Raw genomic sequence first — 26,104 nt, 5'->3', positions numbered from 1 at the left:
GGGGGGAGCAGTTCCCGCCAGTAGGGAGAGCTTGGCACAGTGGGGAAAGAAGGGAAAGATGGTGACAGCAGAGGCTGTTCAGGATCTGAGGAAGTTTAGCAGCCAGCTGACGCCTTGCCTGTGCAACCCCACGGTACTGGATCAGTCACCTGCTTCCTGAGCAAGCGCCTATTGCTTCATCCCTCACGGTTGCATCACAAGGTTTCAGTTTCCTCAAATCCCAGGGTAGGACTGTGGGGTTTTGCAATAGTTCCCAGGCTGGGACCAGGTCGGTCTGGATGGGAAGTGCTCTCCAGGGCTGCTGAGGCAGCTTCTCATCCTGCCCTGCCCTGCCTGTGAGCCCTGGGCAGCACCCAGCCCTGCTCTCAGGGCCCCTCTCTGCTTCCTTTCCCCCCCCCTGGATTTCCTAATCCTCGGGGTTTTTTAGATTGTGTGGGCTGGTAGGGACTTTTTTTGAGAGGGAGGTGGAAAGCTGACACAAGGTTTAAGAAGACCACAGGGAGGCTATGCTTTCCCCCTCTCACCCACCAGCCTTCCCTCTGCCCACTGCTGCCAAGGGTCCTGCCTGGGTGTCTTCATCTCGTGCTCCCTTCCCGGACGTTACCGCAGCGCTGCTGCTGTCCCAGTCCCCAGGCCAGCGTTCCTGGCATCCCACACCATCCTGCTCCCACATGTCGGGTGGTGAGCTGGAGGTCGGGGTGGCGCCAGGGGTTGGGGTCTCCTCTAGGAGCAGGGGCTCAGGGCAGGGTCCCATGGGGGGCTTTGCTTCTGTAGCACCACAGACCTCAGTCTCTGCACAAAGCTGCATCTGTTGGACTTTGACCCCAGAGCAGGTGAGCCCTGTTTCCATGCAAGGAGATTCTGGGATGATTTGGTTTGAATGCGTTCCCACTGGGAACAGCACTGACTGAGGTCTGCTTTCAATCAGAGGAGGAATGGCTGCCCCCAGCTTCGTCCTGCACAAGCACCCTGGGGTCCTACCCCAGGGCTGCCCAGGGCTGGGAGGGGGTAACAGCTCCCCACGCTCTTGCTTCCCTGGCCCAGCTCTTCCCAGCTGCCTGGTGGAGCTGGAGTTGGGTTATCCCAGTCTCTCAGTACTACTGGTCTTTACAAGTAAATGACTGAACGTACCAGTGACATGGACAATCGCTGTGTGATTAAACTGGGATCCGACAGCATCCCGCGTGGGCTCACCACCTCCATGTGATGGAGATACAGGCAGTGGTGGAACCCCAGCTGGATCTGGGGGGGTCCTGTTGGCTGTAGCCCCTTATAACCCCCCAGCATATTGTCCTCCAGCCCGTTCCCACAGTGACAGCTCGCAGGCCACAGGCGCTGCCAGCGCAGAGCTGGAGCACTGGGATTGTGCACGGGTCTCCTGGGATCAGAGAAGCCGGGGGAAGGAAACCTGCAATAAGTACAAAGCATTTATACAGGCTTTAGGCTAAATCCTTCCCTCCCCAGGTAGCAGGGACTGCAAAGCCATTTCCTAAAGTCTTGTTACTCTTTTTCAGGCCAGGACTTTGCAGCTGGCAAGCAGGGCTGTATTAGGAAGCGGGGGAGAGAGGCATTGCACGCTGGGGGCAATGGTGCGTGAGCCGGGCTGGCAACCATGGGCTTCGTTTCACCAGTGTTCAGGGTGACAAGTCCAACGTCTCTGGGTGGTATAGTGCAGCAGCCTGGAGCAGCTCCGAGAGGAGGGTGAAGGAGGAACTCCCAACCTGGCAACTCACACGTGTGCTGCAATAGTCCTCAGCCGCTATCAGCATCTTCTACCCCCAACCCTGTCCGGCTCAGAGGGAAAAGGGGCAGGGGCAGGGCTGCTTCTCTGGATGCCTTCAGCTTTACCACACTAGTGACTCCAGCCTTATTTCACTTAGAGTCCCAGGACTTCTCCTGTTCTGGCCAGGTGTGTGTCTCGAGGGTATGGAGAAGGGGTCCTCACCGGACTCACACACACCAGCATCAAGGACTTGGGGCAGCTGCTGTGGCTCCTTCCCAAAGCGCTCCCTGACAGAGCTCATGGGGTCTCTTCCCAGGGTCACCCCAACTAGTGGTGTTTGTCAGAAGGTCCCAGGGAGCTGACTTTGCAAGGGGCACAAAAAGTCCCCCGCTTTTCTCCAGGAACCAAATAATGAGGATATCCCCTCTTAAGGAAAGTGGGCTCAGCCCTGAGGGTCTGGATTTGGGGTTTCTGCCTTAGCCCCAGAGACAGTGGAGGAGTCAAGGGTGGGGATCTGCCATCATCCACATCCCACACGCTGTGGAGCTGAAGTCTCAGGCTTTTTTGCCTTCACCTCCCACTCGAGGATTGGGAGCCAAGTACATTTCTCATTGCACCCAGCGCACAGGGAGGAGGAGAGGCAATGTAGGAGGGCATGGGGGGAGTGGGAAAAGCCATCGGCAGGTGGATACAGACCCCGTAGGAACACAGCGAGCTGTGGGCAGAGGCTCTGAGAGCCTGGAAACCCCTCCTCACCCCCTGTGGCTGTGCAGATGGAGGATGGCTTGAACAGGCATTTGATGTCTCCCTGCTGTGCAGAAGCTGTGGAAGGAGCAGGGACCTTGTCATGGGGACAGGTCCATGGGAAGGAGGTGGAAAGCAGGAGGGCTGCGATGCTCGACTAGAGCGGGGAGAGGGATCAGGGTGTTAAAATGATTTGGGCTATGAGAGAGATGGAGTGATTCCTTCCATATGGATTACCCAGCCTGATGTTATCTCAGCCTTCCCACTGCCCATGGGGACCAAGTCCTCTGTCCCCATCCCTGAGCTCCATGGCCCTGGGCCACCCTGCCGTGGCAGTGGGCACTGTGCTGAGCTCCCCTCTGGGACAGCAGGCAGCAACCACAGGCATCTTGGGCTGGGCAGAGTGAGCAAATGCCATCTCAGCCCTCAGGGCTGCCACCTCCCTTCGCACAGCACCTGGCACCAAAGGGACCAGGGGGTCACCCAAGTCACTATGGGGCTGTACAGGCTGGCAGGGCATTGCAGGGCGATGCTGCCCGCCTGCCAGTGCAGTCCCCAGCTGGGATTTTGTAGCAATGGTGTCAACACAGCATCTTTCTCCTTCTGGAACAAGTTGTGTCCTAACCCTGGCCCTCGAGAGCAATAGTCATGGGAAACCATGGAAATGGGTGGCTGGCACGTAAGAGCATGTGCCTGTGCTCCTGTCCCGATTTACGTCCCACGTCTGGGATGAGACGCAGAAGTTCAGGGCCATTGGGGTTTGTTTGGGATTTTGAGGCAGCAGAGCATCGCTGTTGCTTTAGTCACTGTATCCTGGTTGTGGAGCAGGATGGTATGTGGGAATGGGGCTGGGTTCCTGCCAGGGCCAGATGTGATGCCCCCAAAGAGGGAGGCAGAAACCTTGAAAAGGCTGGGGTATTTTTCACTTACTTCTCTAATATTTTCTAATATTCTAGTATTTCTAAATGGAGGCTCTTGAGCCAAGACCCTTTGCTTCCTGGCGCTAGGGAGTGAGGCGAAGCGCCCACTGCAGCCAGGCTCACCATGTACCAGGCACCAGGCTGCAAGCCCAGTACTGACCCAGCCACAAGGTCCAACAACTTTGGAGTCCTTTTCCTTAAACACACAGCAAGTAATAACTTAACCAATGCTCCACTTAGATTTTTGCCCGAGTGTTCATATTTATCAGAAATTGAGTTTTTTCCCTTTTGAAAGCGCTAGTGCTGCATTGCAGTTTTGCTTTGGTTTAGGCTGGGTCTAAGCAGAGCATGTCTGCCCCTGCATTTTTAAGGGAGGGTGATAAGCTTGGCCATGCCATCCTGGGTCCAGAGGGGTTTCTCTGCTGCATGGTGGCCACCTAGGCACATTGTAGTTAACGTTTGAGCTCAGGCTCATGGATGCTAATCCCAGTGGCTAAAGGATGGAAAGCAAATATAAACATTAAGCTGGCTGGTGAAAATCCAATGGTTTGGAAGCCAGGGGTCGTGTTATCGCGGACCTGAATGAGCCCAACCTCTGGCCGGGTAGGGTTGGCCACACTGCTGTTTCTGCACTGGTGGGTTTGGCAGCTTCCAGGTGAGTTGAGCTTTGTGCCCCTGAGCCGTGGGGTTCACAGATGTGTGGGGTCCTGGTCTGTCCCCACAGAAATTCAGTGGGGGACCCACAGTGGGGGACCTGTGGGCAGCAGCATCTTCTCCACCAGCGCTCCTTAGATTCACAAAAGCAAATTGGTAGACATTGCCGGTCTGGCTGCTGTAAACGGGAGGTGGCCGAGGCTGGTTTGGAGGAGAAATACAGCAAAAAGCCTCGACAGATCTGCAATAACAAAGCCTCAGCCCGCAAATGGGCTCAGCCACCTCCCCAGCCCCAGCCTGCCCGGGTGTCGGAGCGGCATCCTCAGCCTGTCTGTCCGTCTGCCTGCCTGCCCTGCCAGGGTGCGCAGCGGGTGGGGGAGGTGGCTGTGCACACCAGGCTGCTTCTCTTGTCTCTGATCCCCCTCTGGGGGATTGTCGGTTATTACATGCCTCTGTAGTATTTTCCTCCTCTCTGTGCAAATGGACTGTGCTGCGGGTTTAATATGCCAGATTGTCAGGGAGCTGGAAATGGCATTTGGGTAAAAAAACAGCCCAAAAGCACACACACAAAGGCAGTGAGAAGGCTGGTGTGGAGGTGTTCCCGCGCTCCTTGTCCCTGCCAAGATGCTACCAGGAGCTATGCAATCACAGAACAACAATAATTTATTCATTTCATGAGTGCATTAACTCTGGATCCCTGTACGATTGGGTCCTGCCACGAGAGCAAATTAAAAAGTCCCCGTGGGAAAGACCACGATCTCTCCTGCATGGCAGAGAGATGCTCGTGGGTGGGGGTCCCTCGTGCTCCCCTATCACCCCGACTCTCCATGCAGCCCAAAATTCAGAGGCAAGCGAGGGTCTGGGTCTGTCCTTCAAAACACAACCACCTACAAAACAAGGGAGCACAAGGGGGAGAGCCAAGGCAGAGCTCAGCGCAGCCAGCGGTTGGGATAACTTCAGCTCAGCACTTTGGATTCTGAATTTCCTCTGAGCTGTTTGCAAGGGCTGAAAAAAACCCCAAAACTTCGAGCCCTACCTTCCCCCCGCCCAACTCCGTCCTGATGTTGCCCAGAACATCTCCCTCATCCCTCCCATTCAGGGGAAAAAAAAAAGAGAAGGAGGGAGGAGTGGGAGAGAGGAGGAGAGAGGGAGAAAGTGAGCTCACGTTCACACGTTGGTAAAGAGGCTGGTCTTGCAATGCCTTTGAATATTTTACTTTTAGGCAGTTCCCTATCAGTCAGCCACACAGATCCGAGCTGAGCTGAAGCTAACTACAGCCATGGACAGTACTAGGAGATCTGAAATCTAATCGCATGCATCATACCTCCGGGATATTTTTTAAATTACATATATAAACACACTGACAGGCAGCCGCGCTCACACACACACAAATATACATCCACACGTCGGCAGAGCCGCCAGCACCCGCACGGCCACTGAGCAAACACCTTGTCTCTTCTCGCAGGATATACCCGCTCACACACATCTCTCTTTATCTCCTCCTGGCTTCCTGGAGGATCGTGCCGGCTGTTTTCCATGGAGAAAGTCCAGGGAGAAATGGAGATTGAAAGATGGGAAAGAAGTGAAGAGATTTCAGACGCAGAGAAAAAGGTTATTCAAGAGACATGGAGCAGAGCATATGCAAACTGCGAGGACATTGGGGTCTCCATACTCATCAGGTATTTAAAAAACAAACAAAAAAAGGAAGCAGCAAATCCAACTAAATCTCTTTATAGCTGAGAAAGAGGCAGAATATATATAACTGAACTGAAATGAATGACAGTGAGTGGGGAGCTGGCTGGGTGTATTTGCTGGCTGGGAGCAGTGAGGGTTTCACAGCACTCCTCTGATTTCCACACCTTTGAGCCGTGGGGGGGAGGGGGGGGGGGGGGGGGGAGCGGGGGGAGCCTTGCTGGGGACTTTGAGGGAAGCTGCTTCCATTGCAAAGGTCACCTTAGCCCGTGGACAGAGCTGGGGGGGTGGCAGCTTTGGGGGAGAGTGGTGCTGGGCTTGGGTGGTTTGGGGGTATTTTTTTTTACACACACACCCCCGGTTAGCTGTGTGTGGATGGCATCAGTACGTAGCAGGCTGGCGGGTGAAATAATGCAAGTTGGGAGCCAAGATAAAACCCAAGCAGGTGTGTCTCCGAGGGCACCATCTGTCCCTTCGGCGGCAGCGTCGGCAGGAAGGAGAGCACTGAAGTTGGCGGTGGAAGGGCGATGTGGGGGGCACAAGTGGGAGAGGGTGGCAGCGGGGGCAGGGACCCAGCCGCCCCAGGAGCAGGGTGCAGAGTATCACCCGACGGTGTGGGGCTGTGCGGCAGGGACGGGCAGCTCACAAGCCCCGTGTCTGCACCTGAAACCAAAACAGGGGAGATGCTGTTGAGGTGAGGAACAGGCAGGTGGGGTTTTGGGGTTTCTTGCATTGTCTGGGGGTGCAACCCTTGTCCGAGTACCCTGGTAAAGCACCGAGTGGGAATCCCACGGGATCCCACAGACGCCAGGAGTTTGGGGTATCACTGGGGTGCAGCACCAAGAAGCTGTTTCCCTTATTTAAGAGGGGAGAGGCTGACGGGCAGTGGGAGGAGAGGGGCAGGCGACATGCCTGCGCTGACCTGTTGGCAAACAGCAAAGATGCTTTCCAGAGAGACAGAGCTCCCACCGCCCATCCCAGGGAGCAGCAACGCAGGAACCCCCCTTGGCCAGGCTCCTGCCTGGACCCAACCCCAGCCAGCAGACAGGAGGCTGGATTGTGTCCTTCCCGTTTTGCTCCTGCAGCAGGGTACTGCAGGTGCTTGGAGAATCCCTCGGATGAATGCAGGGCTTATTCATAACAACCAAAAGTTTTCCAGGAGGCTGAGAGCTAATGCCTCCAGCCCACGGGATCTGCAGAGAGCAGAGGCTCCCCGGAGGTGAGCAGAGCTGGCTCCCCTCCAGGCTCCCTGCCAGCACTGCAATGGGATTTTCCTAACAAGACCCCTCCGCGGAGAATCCAAAATGACTTTGAGTCCCCTCTCCACCTCCTCTCAGAGCCAGCTGGTGACTAAGCCCGTTCCCCCACGGCCCCCTGTTCCATCCAGCTGACTAGGGTGGTCAGGGGGTGCAACAGCCCCACGGCTGGGGATACCAAACCCACCTGGGCTGGGTTCAAAGCCCACACATGGCAGAGGTCTGGGCGATGTAAAATTCCCCTTTTTCCCATAAGCTTCAGCATGGGGCTTGGCTAGCAGCTGTGCACGGCCAGCTCCTTGCCCAGCACTCAGGTCATGCCGTGGCCCCATCCGTCCGCACAGCTGGGTGCTCCCCTGCCCGCAAGCACAGGGTGGGTGGCTGGGTGCTCGCGGCTGGTGCCAAGGGACTCATGGCAATGCTGGGGGGGGTTCACCCAGGGTAGCTCATTGCTTTTGGTGTCTCTCTGTGTGCAGTCATGGGGCCCAGAGCACGGCTAGGGATGGGGGCAGCAAGGTGTGGCAGCGGGGACCATGTGGCTGAGCTCTGATCCTGACTCAAACTTTCCCAGTAGAAGTTTCTGGTGCAGTTTTTAATTTTTCCAGGGTGAGTTGTGGTGCCGTGGTGAGGGGTTTCCCCCTGCTGTGCCAACAGGGCAGGACTGAGCTGCTCCTAGGGTGAACACTGGCTCCTTTGGAACCTTTCCATGCTTGGCCATTGCATGTGCCATGGCACATCCCAGATAAACCCCACTGCCTGCTCCCTCAGCCAGAGCTTCCCTGGGATGCCTAAAGTGAGGTCTGGACTTTCAGTGCATGTCCCTGATGATGTGGTGTCGTTTGGGAGAGCTACCGTCCCCTCCAGCAGCACTGGCTGGAGCAGCGCACCTGCCTGCCTCCCCGTGCCATGGCTCCGGTGGCTGAGCTGCTCCTTCGGCAGCAAACCCCATCCCCAAAGAGGGCTTCGTGCTGCTGCCCTGAGCCCCGCTCCCCCCACCAGCTCCGATGAGCAAAACCTGAGCTCGCCTGGGGAAGCGTGTGCCTGGCGAAAGCAGGGCAGCCCTGGCTGGGGTTGGGAGCACCGGTGGCCACTGCTTTCCCAGCTGTGTTTCCCAGCTGGCATCAGCCGCTGGGAGAAGTGGGTCATGCGTGGAGGCCGCCGGGAGCCCGGGTGGCGCGGGCGGGCGGCAGCCGCTTCCCAAGACATGATTCAGCAGCTCCAGAGGTTGGGGCTGGGGAGGGGACAGTGGGCAGCCACTGGTGCGGTGTGAGCTGACCTGCCTGGCATGCTCTGGGTGCATCACATGCCACGTGCCGGGGGCTGAGAGCTGCCCCAGCCAGCCTCCGTGCTTCACCTGTACATGGCTCATCACCTTGTGATGGAAACTGAGGCAGAAAGGGATGGGCACAAGGGTGGCCAGGGAGGGGGAAGGGGGATGCACGGCTGCAGGCCCCCCTTTGGTGCAACTCCCATGTGCAGGGCAGTAAAAGCAGGCAAATCTATTAGTACCCACATTTCTGTTGTCAGGGTTGTGACCAGGTTGTTGCCTGTGTCCAGTGGCAGAGGGTATCTCCACGCTTTCCTGCTCTGTCCCCTCTCCATCCCTTCAGAGCCGTTGAAGGCAGGGAATGTTTTTTTTCCTGCGTGGGAAGGTCTGGGGGTTTGCAGCACCTCTGAACATAGGGGGTCGACATGAATCTGAGGCCTGATCCTGTGCCCCAAGGGCAAAGGCAGGGAGGCAGTGATGCGCACCCAAAAGGCAGCGATAAGGAGGGCTGCAGTGCCAGTGTCCCCCAGGAGCCCCGTCTGGCTCACTCTGCTCCTCCTTCAGCCCCTGCTCAACAACCTCCTCCTCTACCCCCAGCCTTTCCATGCTTTGCTGATGGGGAAACTGAGGCACAGAGCTAGCCATCAGGTTTCCAGCCTTCATGGGGAAGTGTTTGAAGCCATAGCAAAGCCCTGCAGTCCTGCCAGCAGCACAGTGGGGTCCTGATCTCACAGGGTCTCTGGCATCCCAGGGGACATAAACATGAATAATGGGGACTGCTGGCTGAGCAGCCACCAGATCATGGGAATCTGCGCTGTGTGGTTAAAGCTATGTCACTAATTGACAGTTTCCTCGGTGGGGGAGCCTCGAACCGGAGGAAGCACAATCTCCTCGCCACACTCATCTTCCTCCTCTGGAGCTCAGGGGCCTCTGCAGGCGCCATCTCGCAGCCTTAACCCTTGCTGGAGCTGCAGCTGGAGCCTCGACCTGTCTGGGGCCATGCATATTGACTGGGTTTCTCCCAAGTAGGCACACCGGCCATCACGGCTAGGAGCCCTGGGCTGCAGCTCAACCCTACCCTCTCCATGCCCCCCGGCTCATTGCTGTGCCTCAGTTTCCCCATCTGTAATTTAGGACTCGGTCCTTTTTGAAAAACATCCCTCACTAGAGAGTTCAGAGCAGGGAGCCCAGGTGTGCGAGGGGAGTAGGGCAGCCTCCAGCATCTGCATTAGCCCTCGTGTGCGGCACAGGAGCCCTTTGAGTGCGTGGCTGTTGCTCCCCAAGCACCTCCCTTTCACTAATGCCCTTGCAACGGCTTATTGCCCATACCCCACGTTCTGAGACTGTGCTGGGGGGTGCCAGCACCCAAGTGGCTCAGCCCTCCTGTTGCCCACCCTTCGTGGCATGCAGGGGCTGAGGGCACTCAGGCAAACAGGGCTGAGCGTCAGTGGGGGCTCGGGACCCTCACTCCTTTGCAGACCCTGACCAAGTCCAGGACGGCAGGACTAAACCCACAGTCTGTCCTGATCTTCAAACGTATTCGCTCCCACACCCACACACACGTACTGTGGTCACAGATGTGGGACCACAAAAATTTGCGGATCTCATCAGGCGATAAAACCCAGGGACAGTTTCTATTAGCTCCAGGGCAAATCTGCACCAAATGTTAATTCTGTGCCAAGCTCAGGCAACGCAACCTGCCACAGCCACCACAGGCTGTGCCACATCCACAGCATTTCTTCGTCATTGTTCCCTCCAGCTCCAGTAGTTTTCCAAATTTCCAGATTTGTTACCTTTGCCATCACTCCTGATGTGCTCTTTCCCTCTCAGGAGGTGTAGGAGGGGAAGCAAAGGGATTGCCAAAGTAAAATCAGGCCCGCAGATTTCAACAGCTCCTTAGTCTGAGCTAATACACCTGGATTCAGACAGTTTGCAAAGAACTTTGAAATATAAAAGCACTTCGTAGATGCCAGATATTGTAAGTTTTAGGTTAAAATAGCAAAAAGCCTGAGCAATGAGTCTGGCAATGCAGAAACCCCCTTTTTTCCCCAGCTGAATCCAAAATAATGGGTTGAATCCACCCAAAAATGGCATTTAAATAAATGATTTTGCAGCTACTCCCAAAGCCAGCATGTGCTTTGTGGAGGGGTCCATAGGGAAGGGGTCCATTCTTGGCTGCCGGAGGGCAAATTTCCGAGCAAAGCAGCTCAGAAAGATCCTCCTGCTGCAATATCTCACTTTGAAAGGGCCCAGTGAAAAGACTGGCCTTCTGTGTGGCAATGTCCCTGTCCCCCTGTCCCACAGCTTGCCACAGACTTGCCAATCACTGTGGTCCAGCTGGAGAGATGCTTGCTGGGCAACAAGGAGAGCCCGAGAGCAGCAGGACACTGCTCTGCTGGCAAGGACACGCACAAGGAGCATTTTCCAAAACCACGGCTCCCTCCCGGGTGGTGAAGGGGGCAAGTGTGGGTTTTGTCTAGAAACAGCCCCTGTTTGTAGGGCTGTGTTGTCTCTCTGATCGCAGCACCTGGAACCGGCCCTTTCAACACTTCACAGCCAAGGTGGCTGCACGGGGATCCCTGTGGCACATCCTGCACCAGCTGCGGCTTTGGGGGTGCCAGCAGCTCTCAGGGTGAGCCGAGAAGAGCCTCCCCCACATCCCCTGTCCCAGGGCTGCTTTTGCATCACCTGTGAGCTGCACAAGGCTAGGGGTGTTGAGTAGGATCTTTCAAGAGCCGTGAGGGGTCAAGAGGTGGCCAAGAGGCCAAGAGAAGCAAAAGCAGAGGGGGTCAAACAGTTTCCATGGCTAATTTCCCTGGCTATGGCCAAGGACATGCTGGATGTGTTGGTACCAGCCCTGAAAATCCCTCCCCCGGAGCAGGAGGCAAGGGCCAAGTTTCTGCTCTGCTAACTGGCGCTATTAACGATGCTGCTGCAGTGGAGCGGGGCTGTACCTCTGCACGCAGCCTGGCGAGCGCCCATCTGCGGAGTTTCAGCACTCATTAAAGTCAGAGAAATGTCAGGACAGCCCTCGCCAGGCTGGCACTGAGCATGGCTGTGGAATGGAGAGTGCCGGCTGGCTGGCAGTCCCGCCGGAGCACAGTGCCAGGGGAAGCGGCCGGCAGAGCAGCTGGTAACGCCGAACTGGGGCTGCTGGGAATTGGCATGGGAGCATTGGATGGGACAATGGTGGTGGGCACCAGCAAAAATTGGATTCCCAGTTTTGCTGGGTGGACGGTGGGTCCCGGCACAGGGAGCACATCCTTGTGAATCTGGATTACCCCTTCCCCACCCAGCTGGGGTTTGTCTTCTACATCCAAACCCCTCTGCTGTCCCTGCAAACTCCATCCTCACCCTGCATCTGCCTCAGCAACGAGAGTCACGTTTTAGCGTTGTTTCCAAACACCTACAGTTCCTGCTGGCCATGCTGGCCCTGCTTGGCAGAGCTGTAGGAAGGGTGCTTGGTGCGGGGGGAATGCTGGTGGCAGGGTGGAGGGGGCTGACCAGCCACCCCTGCGTGCTGCTTGCACCCAGCAGGCAAGGACGCAGGCAGGGACAGCAGCTTGGCAGCGGAGAGGTGCAGGGACACAAATGAGGAGGGCCTGATGATGTTGATGGTGTGGATGAAGGCACTAAGAAAAGGGGACTGCAAGAACCATAGGAAACGGAAGCCATGTGGGAAAGCCCCTTTAGCATTGTTAATTCATTTATCTGATGAAAGCTGTCCTTACCTCAGCCTGAAGCTTCATCTCTGCAGCCAAGAGGCTCTGGGCTGAATCCACACACGTGGTAGGGGAAGACGACAGCAAGGAGGACCTGGAGGCGTGAGCCATGCACATGCAAGCGAGCAGGACATGCCCACATGTATTTGTCTGAATCTTTGCTGCTGGGTCCTCTCCCAGCCTCACTGGGGTGTCCCAGTCCCTCTGCCCTGGGGCTCTGCAGTGCCCGGGGCATGACGGCCTCCAAGCATGGCTCAGCATTGTGCTGGAGGCTGCTCTGGAGGCTTCGCAGCAGGACATGGGCTTCACCTGGAGGAAGGCCAGCTACACCTCTTCTCCCTCAGCTGCAGAAGAAGTTGAATTTAGCATCAGTTAAATGTGGGTGGACTGGGAGCTTGACCCTTTTCCATCCAGCTCTCCCTTGCCAGAGCTGGAGATACTTCCCACCACCATCTCCACCGGTCCATGAGCCCTCAGAGACAGGACATGGGCAGAGCTATGCTGCAGGAGTGAGCAGGCACCATCCTCTTCCTACTCCAATTAGATCTGCCTTTTTCTGTCTTGCTGAGTAGTGGCATTGACATGGCTGGGACTGTTCTCACCTTGGGCTGGGAGCTGTAACCACAGGCAGCACCCTTGCCCCAGCCTGAAAATAGTATGGTAGACTACAGGTGGCTGGGAGGAGCAGGGGGAAGGTGCAGGCAGCGGTGAGACAGCACTCAGCATAATAAACAGCAGCATCACACACCACCTACCTACCCATTATCAGCTGCTTTGTAGACGCCAGAGCAGAAAGGAAGTAGAAGTTTGAAAAGGGATGCAGAGAGGCTCCAGGCTGTGTTAGAGAGAGTTTCTCCCACGTAGGGAGGATGAGGTGAGAGAAAATGTGAAAGCATTGGTAGGAAAATCTAGCAAAAAGTCTACGAGTGCTGGCTGGGGGCTCAGCTGAAGCCTCCCGACAGCTTTGAAAGCTCCCTAGCATTCGTCCTGCAGTTTGCAAACAGGGTAAGTGAGGCATCAAGGGTTTCAGTGCTCAGGGGGACCAAGCCAGCAGCACCCAGGTGTTCTCTTTCCAGCTGGGGAAGGAAGATGGCTGGGCTTGGCGATTTCCTCCATGCAGGGTTTGCTCTGCAGGGTCTGGGAAGAGGGAGAGAGACTGGAGGAGAAGTGGCATCTCTCCTGAACAGAAAACAGGCTCTGCTGCTGGGAATGGTTGTATCCTTAAAGTTGTTAAAAGGACAAAAGAGAGGAAAAGCAATCCTGACATCCTGTCCGTTGGGTCCAGATGTAGCTCACAGAGTACAAATTAGCGGGTGCAGAATGGAAACACTTAAAAAGAAATTTAATGAGATTGGTATGCAGGCATCTGGTTTCTATCAATCATCATTTTGTGTGATATGCAATGGTAAATATAGTCTTTTTAATAACTCCGATGAAGAAAAAGAGCCCAAAACACACACAACAACCGAACAAAATTCCAGAGCCTGAGATGTTTGAACTCTGGAAATATGTTCTGTAGATGGAAAAACCCCAGCTGACACCTCTTCTAATTCACTATTGTTTGAGTTATTTTATTTCTTCCTTCCCCCCCCCCCCCCTTCCTCTGGTTATATTTAACCTTTGTGTTAAATTAATCTTCTCTGTTTATTAACAACTACCACTAAGCGAGCCTCCTTCCCTCTTCTTCTTGGTTCGACAACTCAAATATTTGCTCTAGGCCAGAAGTTCTTGCTGCAGGCGCCTGCCTCTCCCCACCCCTGTAGAGGTGCTGGCCGAGGAGAGGTGCCTGCGGGTCTCTGGCTGGCCATGAATTTGCTTTTCAACGTGAAGCTGGTTTGGGCTCCCCTGTTTCAGTTCTCCATCGCTGAAAGTGAGCAGATAGCATGTGAGCTGGGGGGTTGTTGGTTTTACATACCACCAGCATCACCGCCATCCTTCCTGCAGGTCCCTTGGGAAAACTGCTGGGCTCAGCTCCCCCAGGGGTGTCACCTTGAGGGTCTGCAAAGGTGGGGAAGGTTAGGAACTAAATATTTGGATCCTTCTGTCACCTGACCTTGTGCAGGTTGGGGAATTTTTGGGGTTTAAAAATTTAAAAGAGCCTGGTGGCTTTTTTTGGTGGGTCTCTTGGCAGGCGGATGCTGTGGATCCTGGCAATGCAAGGGTCAGCCCCCCACCTTGCTGTACTCTTCTGCTGCAAAAGGCTAGCTCAGACCAGGATTTTTTCTCAGCTTGTTCCCTGGGTCTTCACATCATCATGCCCTTGAGCTGAGATCAAATAGGGCTTTCTAGGGAATGCCTGATGGTTTGGGATTCAGAGGCTTGGGCATGCATTGACCGGCTGGCAGCCTCCATCCTCTAAACTGGGGTAGTCTGTGGGCAGCAAGTCCCACTTCCAGCTGCAACCCCTGCTCCCAGTGCCTGAGGGGGATGTCTGCCAGAGCTGGAGGGTGAGGGGGAAAAGATCCACTAGCAGGGATGGCAAAACTCTTAGGTCCGACCCCGACCTCGGCAGTGTGTTCACTGTCTATAGCTGGAGGGCTGGCTGGAGCTGCAGGCTCAGGGGCCGCAGCAGCTTGCGCAGAGGTGGGGAGGGGCAGGATGGCAGGAGAAGTATGCTGGGGCCAGATGTAAAAAACGGTCCCATTGAAACGGAGAAGAAATTTTTCCTTCTGCAGAGAAATGTTCAGGGCAGGAGTCTTGAAACCTGGGAACAGTGTTGTATGTATGGCCCCAGCCAGGGGACCAGTATCCGTCTCTGACAGCTCAAGCTGAAGGTATGGACTGAGCATCTCTGTGCTGACAGGAGCTGGAGACAGTCAAGCCTGGGAATGATTTCTCCTGACAGGGACCAGATGTGTCAGGAGGAGCTTTGCCCGGGGGGAGGCTGCACAACAACAAGAGTTCTGTCGTGGGTCCCCTCCAGGTTTTAAAAGTAACACCTTGCCTCTCCCTTCCACCTTCCTTCCTCCCCCACCCTTTCCTACACTTACTCTTCACACCTCCGAAACCTATTTTGGGCCATCTGATGAATCCCAGATGCCTCAGGGAAGCAACAGAAGCGGTGGTGCACTCCAGGCACTTCTTCACACCACTTCCTTGGCAATACCCCCTAGCTCTTGCAAGCCAAGGGAGCGGGGAAAGGAAGAGAGGGGGGAAAAAAGAGGATAATGAAGTGGTAAATGAGCCTAGTCCTCAATATTGTGATTATTCGTGGAGTGGTGAGTGGGGGAGAGGATCCCACCTGGTCCTGGAGTGAGGTAGCGATTCTTGGGAGAAGAAGTGGGATGCTTCACGTGGCTTGGGATGATGCTTGGGGTGGGGGTTATGGCAGGCTAGGAGAGGGGAGGAGGCAATATGCCTGGAGCCCAGGGTGATGGGGGCAGCCCTGGGAGCTGCCTGCCACCTCAGGAGCATCCTTCACTGGTTCAGGTGAAGGGGCACCCAGGAGGAGGCAGGGAGAGCCCTGTCAGAGAGAGGGAGCTGGGTGAAAGGGGGAGCAAATGCCTCTACGGTTCTCTCCAGTGTAAATCAGGTGGAAGGGGTTGGTTAACACCACTCGAGCATCAGCCCCAGCTGCTGAGAGTGATCTGCTGCAATGCTGGCACCAGTAGTCCCAGCCCCTACACCCTGTCCTCTTGTGCCCTTCAAACACCCACACCATCCAGCTCCCCGGGGAGCTCAGTGCATCAGCTGCAACCACAGCTTCATTTGCTTCAGCTGCATTTCATTGGGGTTGATTTAATCCTGCAGGCAAGAGAGTCCTCAGTCTCTCAGAGGGGTTGGCTGGGTGTTTGGGGCATCCTTGTGCTGGAGACAACAGCTCCTGGCATAGGTGAAGGGTGATGTGAGCTCAGGGCTGAGATCTTGCTAGGGATTCTGGTGGTGCTGATCTGTGAGATGTGGTGGTGGTGTTGGGGAAGGGGGTTGCTCTGGGTGGCAATACAGGAATAAAGCCCACGGGGCCAGGAAGCTGCTGTGGGGCTTGGGGAAGAGGGGCAGGGAGAGGCTGGCTGGGATAAAGAGAGGTTTTTGTGCTCATCTCCAGCTCTCTGAGACAGGACTGGATGGTTTGATGTATGTCGGCATGACTACAGCATCTGGTATGCCTGGGTGGAGTCTCTGGATATCAAGAAACTCCGTCTTGCCTCTGCTTTGTAGGTTAATATCCAGCTGTGATGCCCTTGTAGCAGATAGGGAAGGCTGTGGAGAAAGGCATTAACCTGCTGATTTTTAGGCAGCTGAATGTCACAGCTCCTGGGGAATGCAATGAGAAAACCAGCTCTGACTGTGTTAGATGCAGGGGAGCTTTTTCCAGCATCTCCACCATTCCATACTTTGCTTTAACCTCTCAGCCTGCTCTCACCCTCCTGATGGCATTTTGTATCTGTTCTTTTTTTGAAGGTTTTTTGTCAACTTCCCTTCGGCCAAGCAGTACTTCAGCCAGTTCAAGCACATGGAGGACCCGCTGGAGATGGAGAGGAGCTTGCAACTGCGTAAGCACGCTCGGCGGGTCATGGGTGCCATTAACACTGTGGTGGAGAACCTCAATGACTCCGAAAAGGTCTCCTCCGTTCTGGCCCTGGTGGGCAAGGCCCATGCCCTCAAGCACAAAGTGGAGCCCATCTACTTCAAGGTAAAGGACGGGAGCAAAAAAAATTGCTGGGGTGCTTTAGAAATTAGGAAGAGGGCAGGAGAGAGGGAGCCACAGCGAGCTGGTGCCGCCTGTCCTCGCCTGGGGGAGGCTGGCTGACTGGTTATGGGGTTGCTCCCGATGCAGCTGCAGTGTCCCACGGCCATGCTGTCCCACGCAGCCCACCGTTCCCAAATGGAGCCACTGCTGCAGCATCACGTACCTCCCCCAGCCCAGGGAAGTTCACCTGCCTGTGCCCTGCCTGCAGCCCCTCCGGTGTGGCTGTGGTCACATGTCCCTTCTTTTAGAAATTAAGCATGATAGGAGGGAATAAATTTGAGGTACCCACATTAGGGAAATGCTTGACCCTGCAAGCAGCACCCCGCAGCCTCCTCCCTGCTGGGGCAGGCTCGTTACCTGCCCTGCCCGTTCCCTGGGGTCTTGACAGACCTCCCACACCTCTGTCTGTCCCGAAGGCGGTGGCTGTTTCCAGAACTCGGCCGCAGGGTTAAATTGTTTTCGGAGGAAAAAGCTAAATTTGCTGTAAGCCTGTCCCTGGAGAGTTATTAACCCTTTGCTGTCCGCCTCCCTCCAGAAACTCACCGGTGTCATGCTGGAGGTCATTGCTGAAGAATACGCTAATGACTTCACCCCAGAGGCACACGGCGCCTGGACGAAGATGAAGACCCTCATCTACACCCACGTGACGGCGGCGTACAAGGAGGTGGGCTGGGCGCAGTACCCCACCGCCACCCTGTGAGCGGCCAGCGGGGCCAGGCGAGGGGCAGGGAGGGCTTCGCTCACCCCAGGACTTCACTCTGGTCTCTTCTCAAGATCTTTGCTCAGTCTGGGGAGCCCGGTAGGGCCGGCTCTGTTAGCTGCCAAGTCACAATTTGATCTCCATGGGGTTTAAAAAAACCAAACTAAATAAGCCAAAAGAATAGAAGCACAAAGGGTGTGGGTGGGTCAGAGTGAAGCAGTTGCAGGGGATGTAGAGTGCTGGTTGGTTGTTGGCTCCATCTTACTGTCCTGGCCTGTCCATCACCACCTCCCAAATCCTGCACCTCGCTTGCACCATCTCACAGTCCCTTGGACAAGCACTGCTGTGCAGCAGTGATGTGCAGCCCTGTTCACTGATGTGACCCTTGCTCTCCATGCAAAGCCCCCGGGTAAACCTGGCTCCTTGCTTTTGGGGGCACGATTCTTATGGGAACCACCAGCTGCCTGGCTGGCACCAAAAATGCTTTGCTTCGCACTTTCTGCACTCACCTGGCAGGGTGGCAGGGCTGATGGCTGTGGCCAGAGCTGCTCTCAGCTGTCCATCGCCCTGCACCAGGGACCAGCAGCAGCCCTTGCTCTCCCGTCATCCACACTCCCTCTCCTTGGCTGGCTGTTGCAAACCCTCCTGGGGTTGGAGGGAGCAAAGTGGAGGGGAAAATGTGCTCCTCCAGTGTGAGGGAGTGGGAAAGGAGGGATTTGGGCTGCCTCCCCTCGTGGCTCGGAGCACAGTGCATAGGTGAGATCCTTGTTCAGATGGCAGGAGCTGGTGAGCCCACCCGTGGCACGTGCTGTGCCATTGCCTTGGGAGCTGGCATGTGTAGGTCTGTTTGTCCAGCAGCCAGCAGCAGGGCAATGCAGGGACAGAGGGCTGGGGTGGCTCTGCCCAGCTTGGTGAGAAGTGGGGTTCAGGCTGTGATCAGGAGGGGGGAAGATGAAGTGGACATAACAGGAGGGATTCCTGGGTGTGAAGAAAGGTCCCTGCTCTGTTAAAATTAATAAATAACTTATTACATAGAGCATATTCCTGCCCTCTTGTGAAACCATGTTCCTTCAAATAAAGTGCCTGGTCAAAATCAGCTCATGCAGGAGCTGTGTCCCTACTCGGAGGCCAGCAGTGCTCCTGCGGGTGCCTGGCAAAGGCCCCCTCCCCCCCAAAGTGAGATGTGGCTGCAGGGCTGGCAGCCCTCATCCTGCCTCTGATACTGACTTCTGCAGCTCTGTGGGTGAGTCTGCTTGGTTTCTGACTGTTTCGCCTTTGGTTATGAAAAAGGGAGGAGGAGCAGCCCTGTTGCCTCCTACACGTATGTGCTTGGATTTATAGGACACTCTGGGGACTGATTGGCAAAGGATTGGGGACGAAACATCGGATGTGCTAGGAAGCTTTGGCATCCCTGTCACCCAGTTATTTCCCAAAATGTCTCTCTTATTTTTAGAGCCCTAGCATTAAGGGCAATGTTACCTATTGAAGTGGGAGCGGGGGGTGGGGGTGGGGTGTCCCTTCTGAGACTTTCTCTGGTTCTCGTTCCACTACTGCCCTGAAGAGCTGGCAGCTTTCTGGGAGAGACCAGCTCCTCTCCTGGATGTTGGCTTGACAGGCAGTGAGCCCACAGTCCCCGGCTGGTGTCTCCACAGCCACCTTGGGGACATCCCCATGCCACAGGGACACTGCTGGAGGTGGCAGCAGCAACTTTTCCTGGGGCTGACCTCCCTCCCCTGGAGCAGCCAGCCAGAAACTCCTGCTTTGCTCACCCACAACCAATTAATCTGTGCTTTTAATCACCCCTGGGGAATAGGGTTTTTCCTGTTTCTGGTGTTTTGCTTCCATGCCAAGGGGCTCCTTTGCCCCCCAGCCCTGGCGCTGCTGGGAGGGTGGCCAGCATCAGGTGCCTGCTCCCAGAAAAGCTCTCAGTGGAGTTTTCCCCTTTCCTCTCTTGGCTGTAACAGCAGGTTTCTGCTCAGGGTCTGTGGGAGCCTGTATAGACGGGCAAACCCCTGGACCCTAGCCCTGCCCTTTCCCTCACTCATACCAAGATGCTGGCACGATCCATGGCTGGGCAGCAGCCTTGGGCACCGCTGCTCAAAGAGCAGGGGAGGTACGCCTGGGGGGAAATGTCTTCTCCTGTTCCTCTGGACTCAGTTAGATGCAGCCAGGAGTTTGTGCTGGTGCCCTGGCTCTGGGCAAAGAGGGCTTTGGGGAGGGATGCAACCTCTTGGCTGCATTCCGCAGTGCTCCCTTGCTTTCCTGCACAGCCCTGGGACCAGGGTTAAGTCCCCAAAATAGTGCCAGGACTCCACTAATGACATTACAGCTGCTCTCTAGCCTTGCGGTTCTTTCCTCCCTATGTCTTACAATATAACAGGTGGAGAAGAGTGATGGGGCCAGGAGCAATGGCACATCCTGGGCATCCATGGAGGGATGGGTGGAAATACCTGCTGAGGGCACAGCTGTCCTTGGCACGGCAGCATGCAAGGTCAAGGGGTTTATGAAAGGAAGGGATGTGCACAGGGTGACGAGTGATACTGCTTTGCTCATGTGGTGGGCTGTCATTTAGAGTCAGCACACCCAAAATTCAGCTCACCAGCCTGCACCAGTGAAGGTGCCAGCAGCTGATGCCTCCAGCTCATGTCTGAATGTCAAAGCAGCCGCTCGTCCCTTGCAGGGTTGGTGGAGACATCCTTCAAGAGGCAGCTGCTGGCTGGGGTCAGCATCAGGCCTGTGCAGGTGGGAAAAGACCTGTTCAGTTGTTGACTTTGTGCCAGCACAAGACTGGAGAGCAATTGCTCGGAGCAAGACTGTTAGATTTTATTTTTTTGGGTGCATCACAGGACTCTCATGAGCACAGCTTCACTGATTTCTGCCAAAACCTTGGGGCCAGCAGCGCATATTTTCAATGAGTTCATGTACTCCCCATGCTCTGCGGATGCTGGGCCAAGGATGTTTTCGTACCAGGGATGTTTTATCTTTAAACAAAGTTCACACATTAACCTTTGAGCTTAATATTCTCCAGGTGGGAATTTTAGTTTCACAATACAAACTCTTTCTCTCCCTTCCCACAACCAAAATTTGAATCAGTCATGGTCAGCAGGGAAGCGATTTTTCGGGTGACTCTAAAGTCCCTGCGTTCATGCCCAACCTACCCGAGTGCCTTGGCTTTGGGGGAGCATCAGTGAAGTGTGTCCCCTCGCCTTTGAATGGGGCTTGGTTTCTTTATTCTTATTTTTTTTTTTTTGCATCTCTAGAAAAATCTGACCCATGACCTTGTGCACCCACGCATGTGTGCTGCGCTTGGGTTTTTTTCCAGGCACATTTTTCTAAAGCAAATCCAGATGCATGCAGCTGCTGTCCCTTGAGGACTGCCCCCCCCCCCCCATCAGCCAACTTGCAGGCCAGTTGAATATATGCAAACAAAAACATTTATTTTTACCAGCACTGCAGGAAGTAAAATGAAGCAGGGAGGGCTCCTGGGGCAAAACTTGTGAGGGGAAGAGATGGAGATAAAGCAAATGCCCCCTCTTTGCCACCTGCAGCAGAGGAGGCATTGCTTAAATCAGGGAAAACTCTCATCTGGAGATAGATGAAAGTTAACAGAAAAAGGAAAAAAAAATATCATTCCGGAGTGACAGGGCTGATAAACACCATGTTAAAGAGCAGAAAGGGAGGCCAGGTTCCTGCTCCGAGCATGGCTTTCCGGCACAGACACCTGCACAGCTGCTCCCTGTTACCTGTTGCCCCCCCTGGAACCCACCACAGCTGGCTGGGGACCCCCTTATCCCCTCTTCCCTCCAGGCCCTGCTCGCTGGGGCTCGAAGTTTCCCCTCCCAGCGTGCCTGGGCTGAGGTAAGGGCGCTGCCCATGTGTGCTTTGGCTCTGCTTTGCTCTCCTTGGTGGTGGCAGGTAGGGACCGACTTGTAAATGCGGTCTCCCAAAATTCACAGGTGGGAGCTGGGGGCTCAGGGCATGGCAGCTAGGGACTCCTGGTTTGTTCTCTGCCCTGGAGGGGACCTTGATGTCCCCCAGCCCCGTCCACCTTCCCCAGGGATGCCGCTGGCTGCTCCTGCTTGCTCTTCTCCTCTCTGATGCCCATGCCATTGCGGCTGCCTCTGTGCAAGCTGAGCTCAGGTCTCAGCTTCCACCCCTGCAACCAGGGCAGGATCTGGCCCCTGGCTCAGCCAGCCTCTCTGTGTTAGTGTCAGCACTGGGCTTGGGGGCGTGTGACCTGGGTGGGAAAGTCTTTGTGCCCCCTGCCATCAGCAGATGAGTGCCGAGTGAGGGGGGGCATTCAGTGTCCCTCAGGCAGGGTCATCCCCTGCCCCCAAGCACCTCATCCTGGATGTCTTGGGGGACACCCGCTCATGGCAATCCGCTTGTGTCCCCCCCCAGCCCACATTCAGCGCTGCGTTTGGTCAGAGGCAGGTCAGCGCTGGAGGGAATGGGACATTCTGGGTTGGGATGGGACACAGATCCCATCCGCCTGGTGTCCCCCTCCGGCCAATGCTCATGGCAGGTATAGCTCCATAGGCACGCAGCCAGCCAGAAGGACACCCCACTGCCACCAGAGCTGGTTGGACGAGGAGTCCTTAAGGACCTTATGCCACCACCCTCATCTTCTCTTATGGTGAGACAAATCCCCAAGGCAGCCAAGCTGCAGGTTCTCCAGGGGGACTCCTCTTGCATCTCTGCCAGTTTGCTCCAGTTTGCCCCAGTAAAGGGGATCCCAGCATCTCCCTGCTCTCTGGAGACATGCCCAGTGACTTCAGTGGGGACCAGATTTTGGCTGGCTGGACTCTGGCACCAGAGCTCAGCCTTCCCTGCCCCTTGCCAGAGGGAAGCTGCCCCAGTGTGCTGATGTTGGTGCACAGGCTGCTCAGGGCCAGCACCAGCGACACCAGACAGACGGGTGGAAGGGAAACCCATGAGCTAATCTTGGACCAACTTACAGAAAGGGATGGATAAAACTACCCACCTGGGTCCAACCTCTTTGACAGACTGCGACGCTAATTATTTTCCATAGCTGAAGTTGTCTTTAATTGTTAGTATGTCTTAATGAGTCCCACCATGACCCACCGACATGAGCCGGCGTGGTCTGATGTAACTCCGTGTCTTTCCTGTTACAGCTGCGGATACTGTTCATGTGTGTGTTTCTCGGTGCTTCTGTGCTGGTTTTATACATGCTGTTCCGTGTACGATGGGTGTAACTTGTTTTTCTTTTTGTAGGTTTTTAGTATGTTTGTAACCGGACAGAATGGTGTTATTAAACTGAAACTTGTATCTTCAGTGGATAAATCAATCAAACCCCTCCAGCTCTTCTTGGTTTCTTTCTGGTGGGGTGGCTGCGAGGTGGGGGGATGTGGGAGGCTGCCCTATGGCTAGACGGGTCTGTGGGTTCCTGCTTGCTCTGAGGAAACCAGTGAGGGAGCTTCGTGGCTGGAAAGCAGCAGCAAAAGGAAGAGATGTGCCCTTCACTGCCCTTCACTGCCCTTCTGCACCAAGGGTGGTAGAGGTGGCTGGAGGAATTCTACTAACAGGCTCAGGTGCGAAGGGGAGGGTCTGCTCTTCCTCCAGGCTCTTTACTTGGCTTCCAGGTACGTTGTGCAAACCTCTGAGGGCTCTCCCTGAATCAGCAGCTCTTTCTGCCTTCTCCAGCCTGGCCAGCCCAAAATGCACGCCAGGAGGATTTGCTGCATGGGACCAGCCGGGGACTTTGCCTCCGTGGCACATGAATCCTGGCAGGATCCGAGATGAAGGCTCCTCTCTGCTGCAGGAGGCAGAGTCAGATTTGGCTGATGCTGGCCAGCTTTTCCAAAATTGTTGGCAGGGGACGGGTGGACAGCAGACAGACAGATGTGTGTAATGGTCCCATAAGCCTCATTTCTGTGGTGTGTAAGCTTGGGAAAGAAATCTGAGCAATCCTTTTTATTGTGCTCCCCTGCTGATGCAGAGTACATCAGCACAAGTCAGAACGGGCTTTCAGGGAAGGGAAAGCCTATCCCACCAGGATGGTAGAAACCACCAGCGCCTGGCCACAAGCAATTTTAAGGGGAGCAATCTTAGGTTTAGGACCCTGGTCTGAGGCTGGGGGGGGGGGGGGGGGGGGCGCTCAGTGGGGTCTGAGAGGGAGGAGGGCAGAGTTTAGGGCCTCAGAGGCTGCCAAGGGTCTTGGGGAGCCTGACACTGGCATGTCTCCTGTTGGGCTGAGGGCAGCAATGATGTTCTCCAGCCCTGCACGTGGTGGAGTAGCTCTTCTGTGGGCAGGCATGTGAGCTACTCAGGGGTCCCCAGGCTACAGGGACTGGGGTAGCCATGCAAGGGGAGCCTATTTCTTCCCCTGAAGCTTAGCCAAATCAAGTTAATCTGGCCATGGCCATGTCAAAGGGAACCAAAGGCCAACTCACGTGGTGAAAGGAATAAGTGCCTAGTTCAATCTATCTTCTCCCGCTTCATCTTTTTTTGTGGCGAAAACCACTTGGTGCTGTTAATGAGATTAATAAGCCATCCTCAGAGTCTCTGCTGCATCCTGTATACACTTCCAGGCAGAAGCGCATGGTCAGCAAAGCCTGCGCGCTGCTATGGTCCAGATGGGAAACATTAGCTTTGAAACCACAAGCAAAAGAACTGGCCAGCTCAGGAGTGGGGAGGTTGCAGTGGGGACCTGAAGCTCTTAGACTTTTGCACACTGGGCTGAGACTAGCCAGAACCAGCGGTGGCCACAGGATGCCAACACGGGGCTTGTTTTTCCAATGGCTTCTTGAAAAGGAGCTGGGATTTTCAGCATTACCTTGCAGGGAGAAAATATGTATACAGCCCTTCACTTTGTACTAATATTTACCCACAGATCCTGTCACTTCAGGGTGGCTGTGACGATCGCACTGTGACCTGGACCTGGTGGCCACACCGGTGCTCTGCAAGCACTGGTGGAAAAGGGAACAGGGTGGGAGATTGAGGCTCAGGGCACACTGGAAAATTGACCTAGGCACCTGGGTGATGGGCTCACACCCTCTGACCACCCTGTGCCCAGGGAGGGCTAAAACCACCTTGTTTCCAAATGTCACAGCCTGGCGATGCTGCTTTCCAGGAGGCACCCCTCGCCCAAGGGAGCTGGTGGAGATCCAGCTCTTGGAAACCACCTTGGTGGCTCTGGTGATGTTTTACAGGCTGGGAAATGAAGGGAGAGGGGATATTTGATAGCTAAGGCATGGCATGGGGTGTGCTTCCAGCCTGTCTCCCATGGTCCAGCCCTGGGATAACCCCTCTGCCCCACACTGCTGGCCATGGGGTCCTGTGCCTGCCATGTGCTGGAGGAATTACAGCTCCATGGGCGCAGCGCAGATGTGGGCTCAGAGGTGGCACATCACTGTGTGTCCATGTCCAGTCAGTGCCCAGAGACAGCCAAGGGGAAAGCCAGGAGATTACTGTGAGGGACAGCCAGAAATACATCTGCAAGGGGGAGATTAAAAAAGAGAATCTGCAATAACTGTACTGCACAGATACCTGTGAAAAACCAGCCCATGTGAGCTGGCGGTAAGGACAAGTCCTCCTTTGTGCGCTGGGTGGCACAGGGCAAGAAACCTCGGGGGACAGAGCTTGCAGGCTCCCACTGGCTTGAAGGACACATACCTTCTTTTTCTCCATTATCTGCACCGAGATAAGAGCTGGGAGCTCCAGGCTTTGCTGTACAAACCGCCTTATGGCCACCCTCACCAGTGCGGGGTTTTTGGCAGCTCCTTGCTCAGAGCAAAGCCCCTGACAGGGGGGAAAAAAAGCAGGAAAAAATCATCCCACCCGGTGGGGCTGACACTGAGCAGAAGCCAGCCCCTCCTTCCGCACCCGGCTCCTCTTCTGCTGTGCCGTCTGATATGGTTTATCTGAGCAGCACTGAATGTAAACACTGTCAGCGCCGGCCAGGATTAATTCCCGGGAGTTTGGCAGCCAAGTGATGAAATAACAGTGCTCAGGGTGGGAAGTGCACGTCTCAGACTGAAAAATCCTCCTTGCTAATTTGCAGCCAGGTTTCTCTTCTCCCAGGCACTCTTGAGAGAGAACGAAGCCAAGGGCAGAGGGAGGATGGGGGAGAGGACCAGGAGGAGGAGGATGGTTCCTGGGGAGGCAGGCTGGGACCTAAGGAAGTGGGGAAACTACACGTGCCCCATGCACAGGAGCTGGCCCTACTGCCAGGGACGCAGGGGTGGGGGGGGACAGGGCCTGCAGCCCCCAGCCCAGCCCAATCATCCTCTGGTTTTGCAGGACCCCCCAGGTGCCAGCGGAGGAAGCAGTGCCGAAGGCACCGAGGTGCTCCCGGACACCTGAACCCGCGCAGCTGGCACTGTGCCCGAGAGGAGCCCCCCTTTGCTTTCCACTTGCTGCTGGGTGGGTGTGCGTTAGCTGGGGGGGCACTTGATGTCCCCACGCTAACGAGCACCTGCGCCCCCCAGTCTGGGGAACAAACCAGCAAAAAAGCACGTTCCCATTGCTCACCACATTAAACACCATGAGATCACCCGAACAAAACAGCTTTGCTGCTGGGAGGGCTCCCATCCCCACACAGATGGGACATCTATTGCTGTTAATTACAAATCCTTTTTATTCATTGACAAGTATATCTGCTTTAAGGGAAAGCTTTAGAAAACTGCCCTGCAGATGCTGCTGTTTGTATGTTTGATCAGTTTTGAGGCTGATGTTCCAAACAGCTCCTGAAATAAAATAATCGTTGGGCTCTGG

The 26,104-nt window shown here is 55.4% G+C and overlaps 1 protein-coding gene across 2 annotated transcripts; it reads left to right on the top strand.

Annotated features, from left to right (window-relative positions):
• Nucleotides 1-20: 20 nt before the first annotated feature.
• Nucleotides 21-26,104, top strand: CYGB (cytoglobin). 2 transcript variants are annotated; one of them, XM_080380178.1, is made up of 4 exons: nucleotides 21-5,720; nucleotides 16,380-16,611; nucleotides 17,204-17,332; nucleotides 25,631-26,104. In XM_080380178.1, exons 1-4 carry the CDS (start codon nucleotides 5,578-5,580, stop codon nucleotides 25,691-25,693), a joined length of 567 nt encoding a protein of 188 aa, XP_080236304.1. In that variant the 5' UTR covers nucleotides 21-5,577; the 3' UTR covers nucleotides 25,694-26,104. The 2 variants fall into 2 exon arrangements, with proteins under 2 accessions (XP_080236304.1, XP_080236305.1); XM_080380179.1 differs by lacking the exon at nucleotides 25,631-26,104 and having other exon boundaries at nucleotides 23-5,720; nucleotides 17,204-22,687.

This window comes from Falco punctatus, assembly GCF_963210335.1.
Source record: "Falco punctatus genome assembly, chromosome: 1".
Taxonomy (NCBI): domain Eukaryota; kingdom Metazoa; phylum Chordata; class Aves; order Falconiformes; family Falconidae; genus Falco; species Falco punctatus.
This window is presented reverse-complemented; position numbering and strand designations above follow the sequence as displayed.

Bases quoted from the DNA above. Each gene is read 5' to 3' on its own strand.
- CYGB (XM_080380178.1), top strand. From the start codon at position 5,578: ATGGAGAAAGTCCAGGGAGAAATGGAGATTGAAAGATGGGAAAGAAGT. The intron at 16,612-17,203 runs GTAAAGGACGGG...GCCTCCCTCCAG, and splicing joins TGGAGCCCATCTACTTCAAG to AAACTCACCGGTGTCATGCT. The intron at 17,333-25,630 runs GTGGGCTGGGCG...CTGGTTTTGCAG, and splicing joins TGACGGCGGCGTACAAGGAG to GACCCCCCAGGTGCCAGCGG.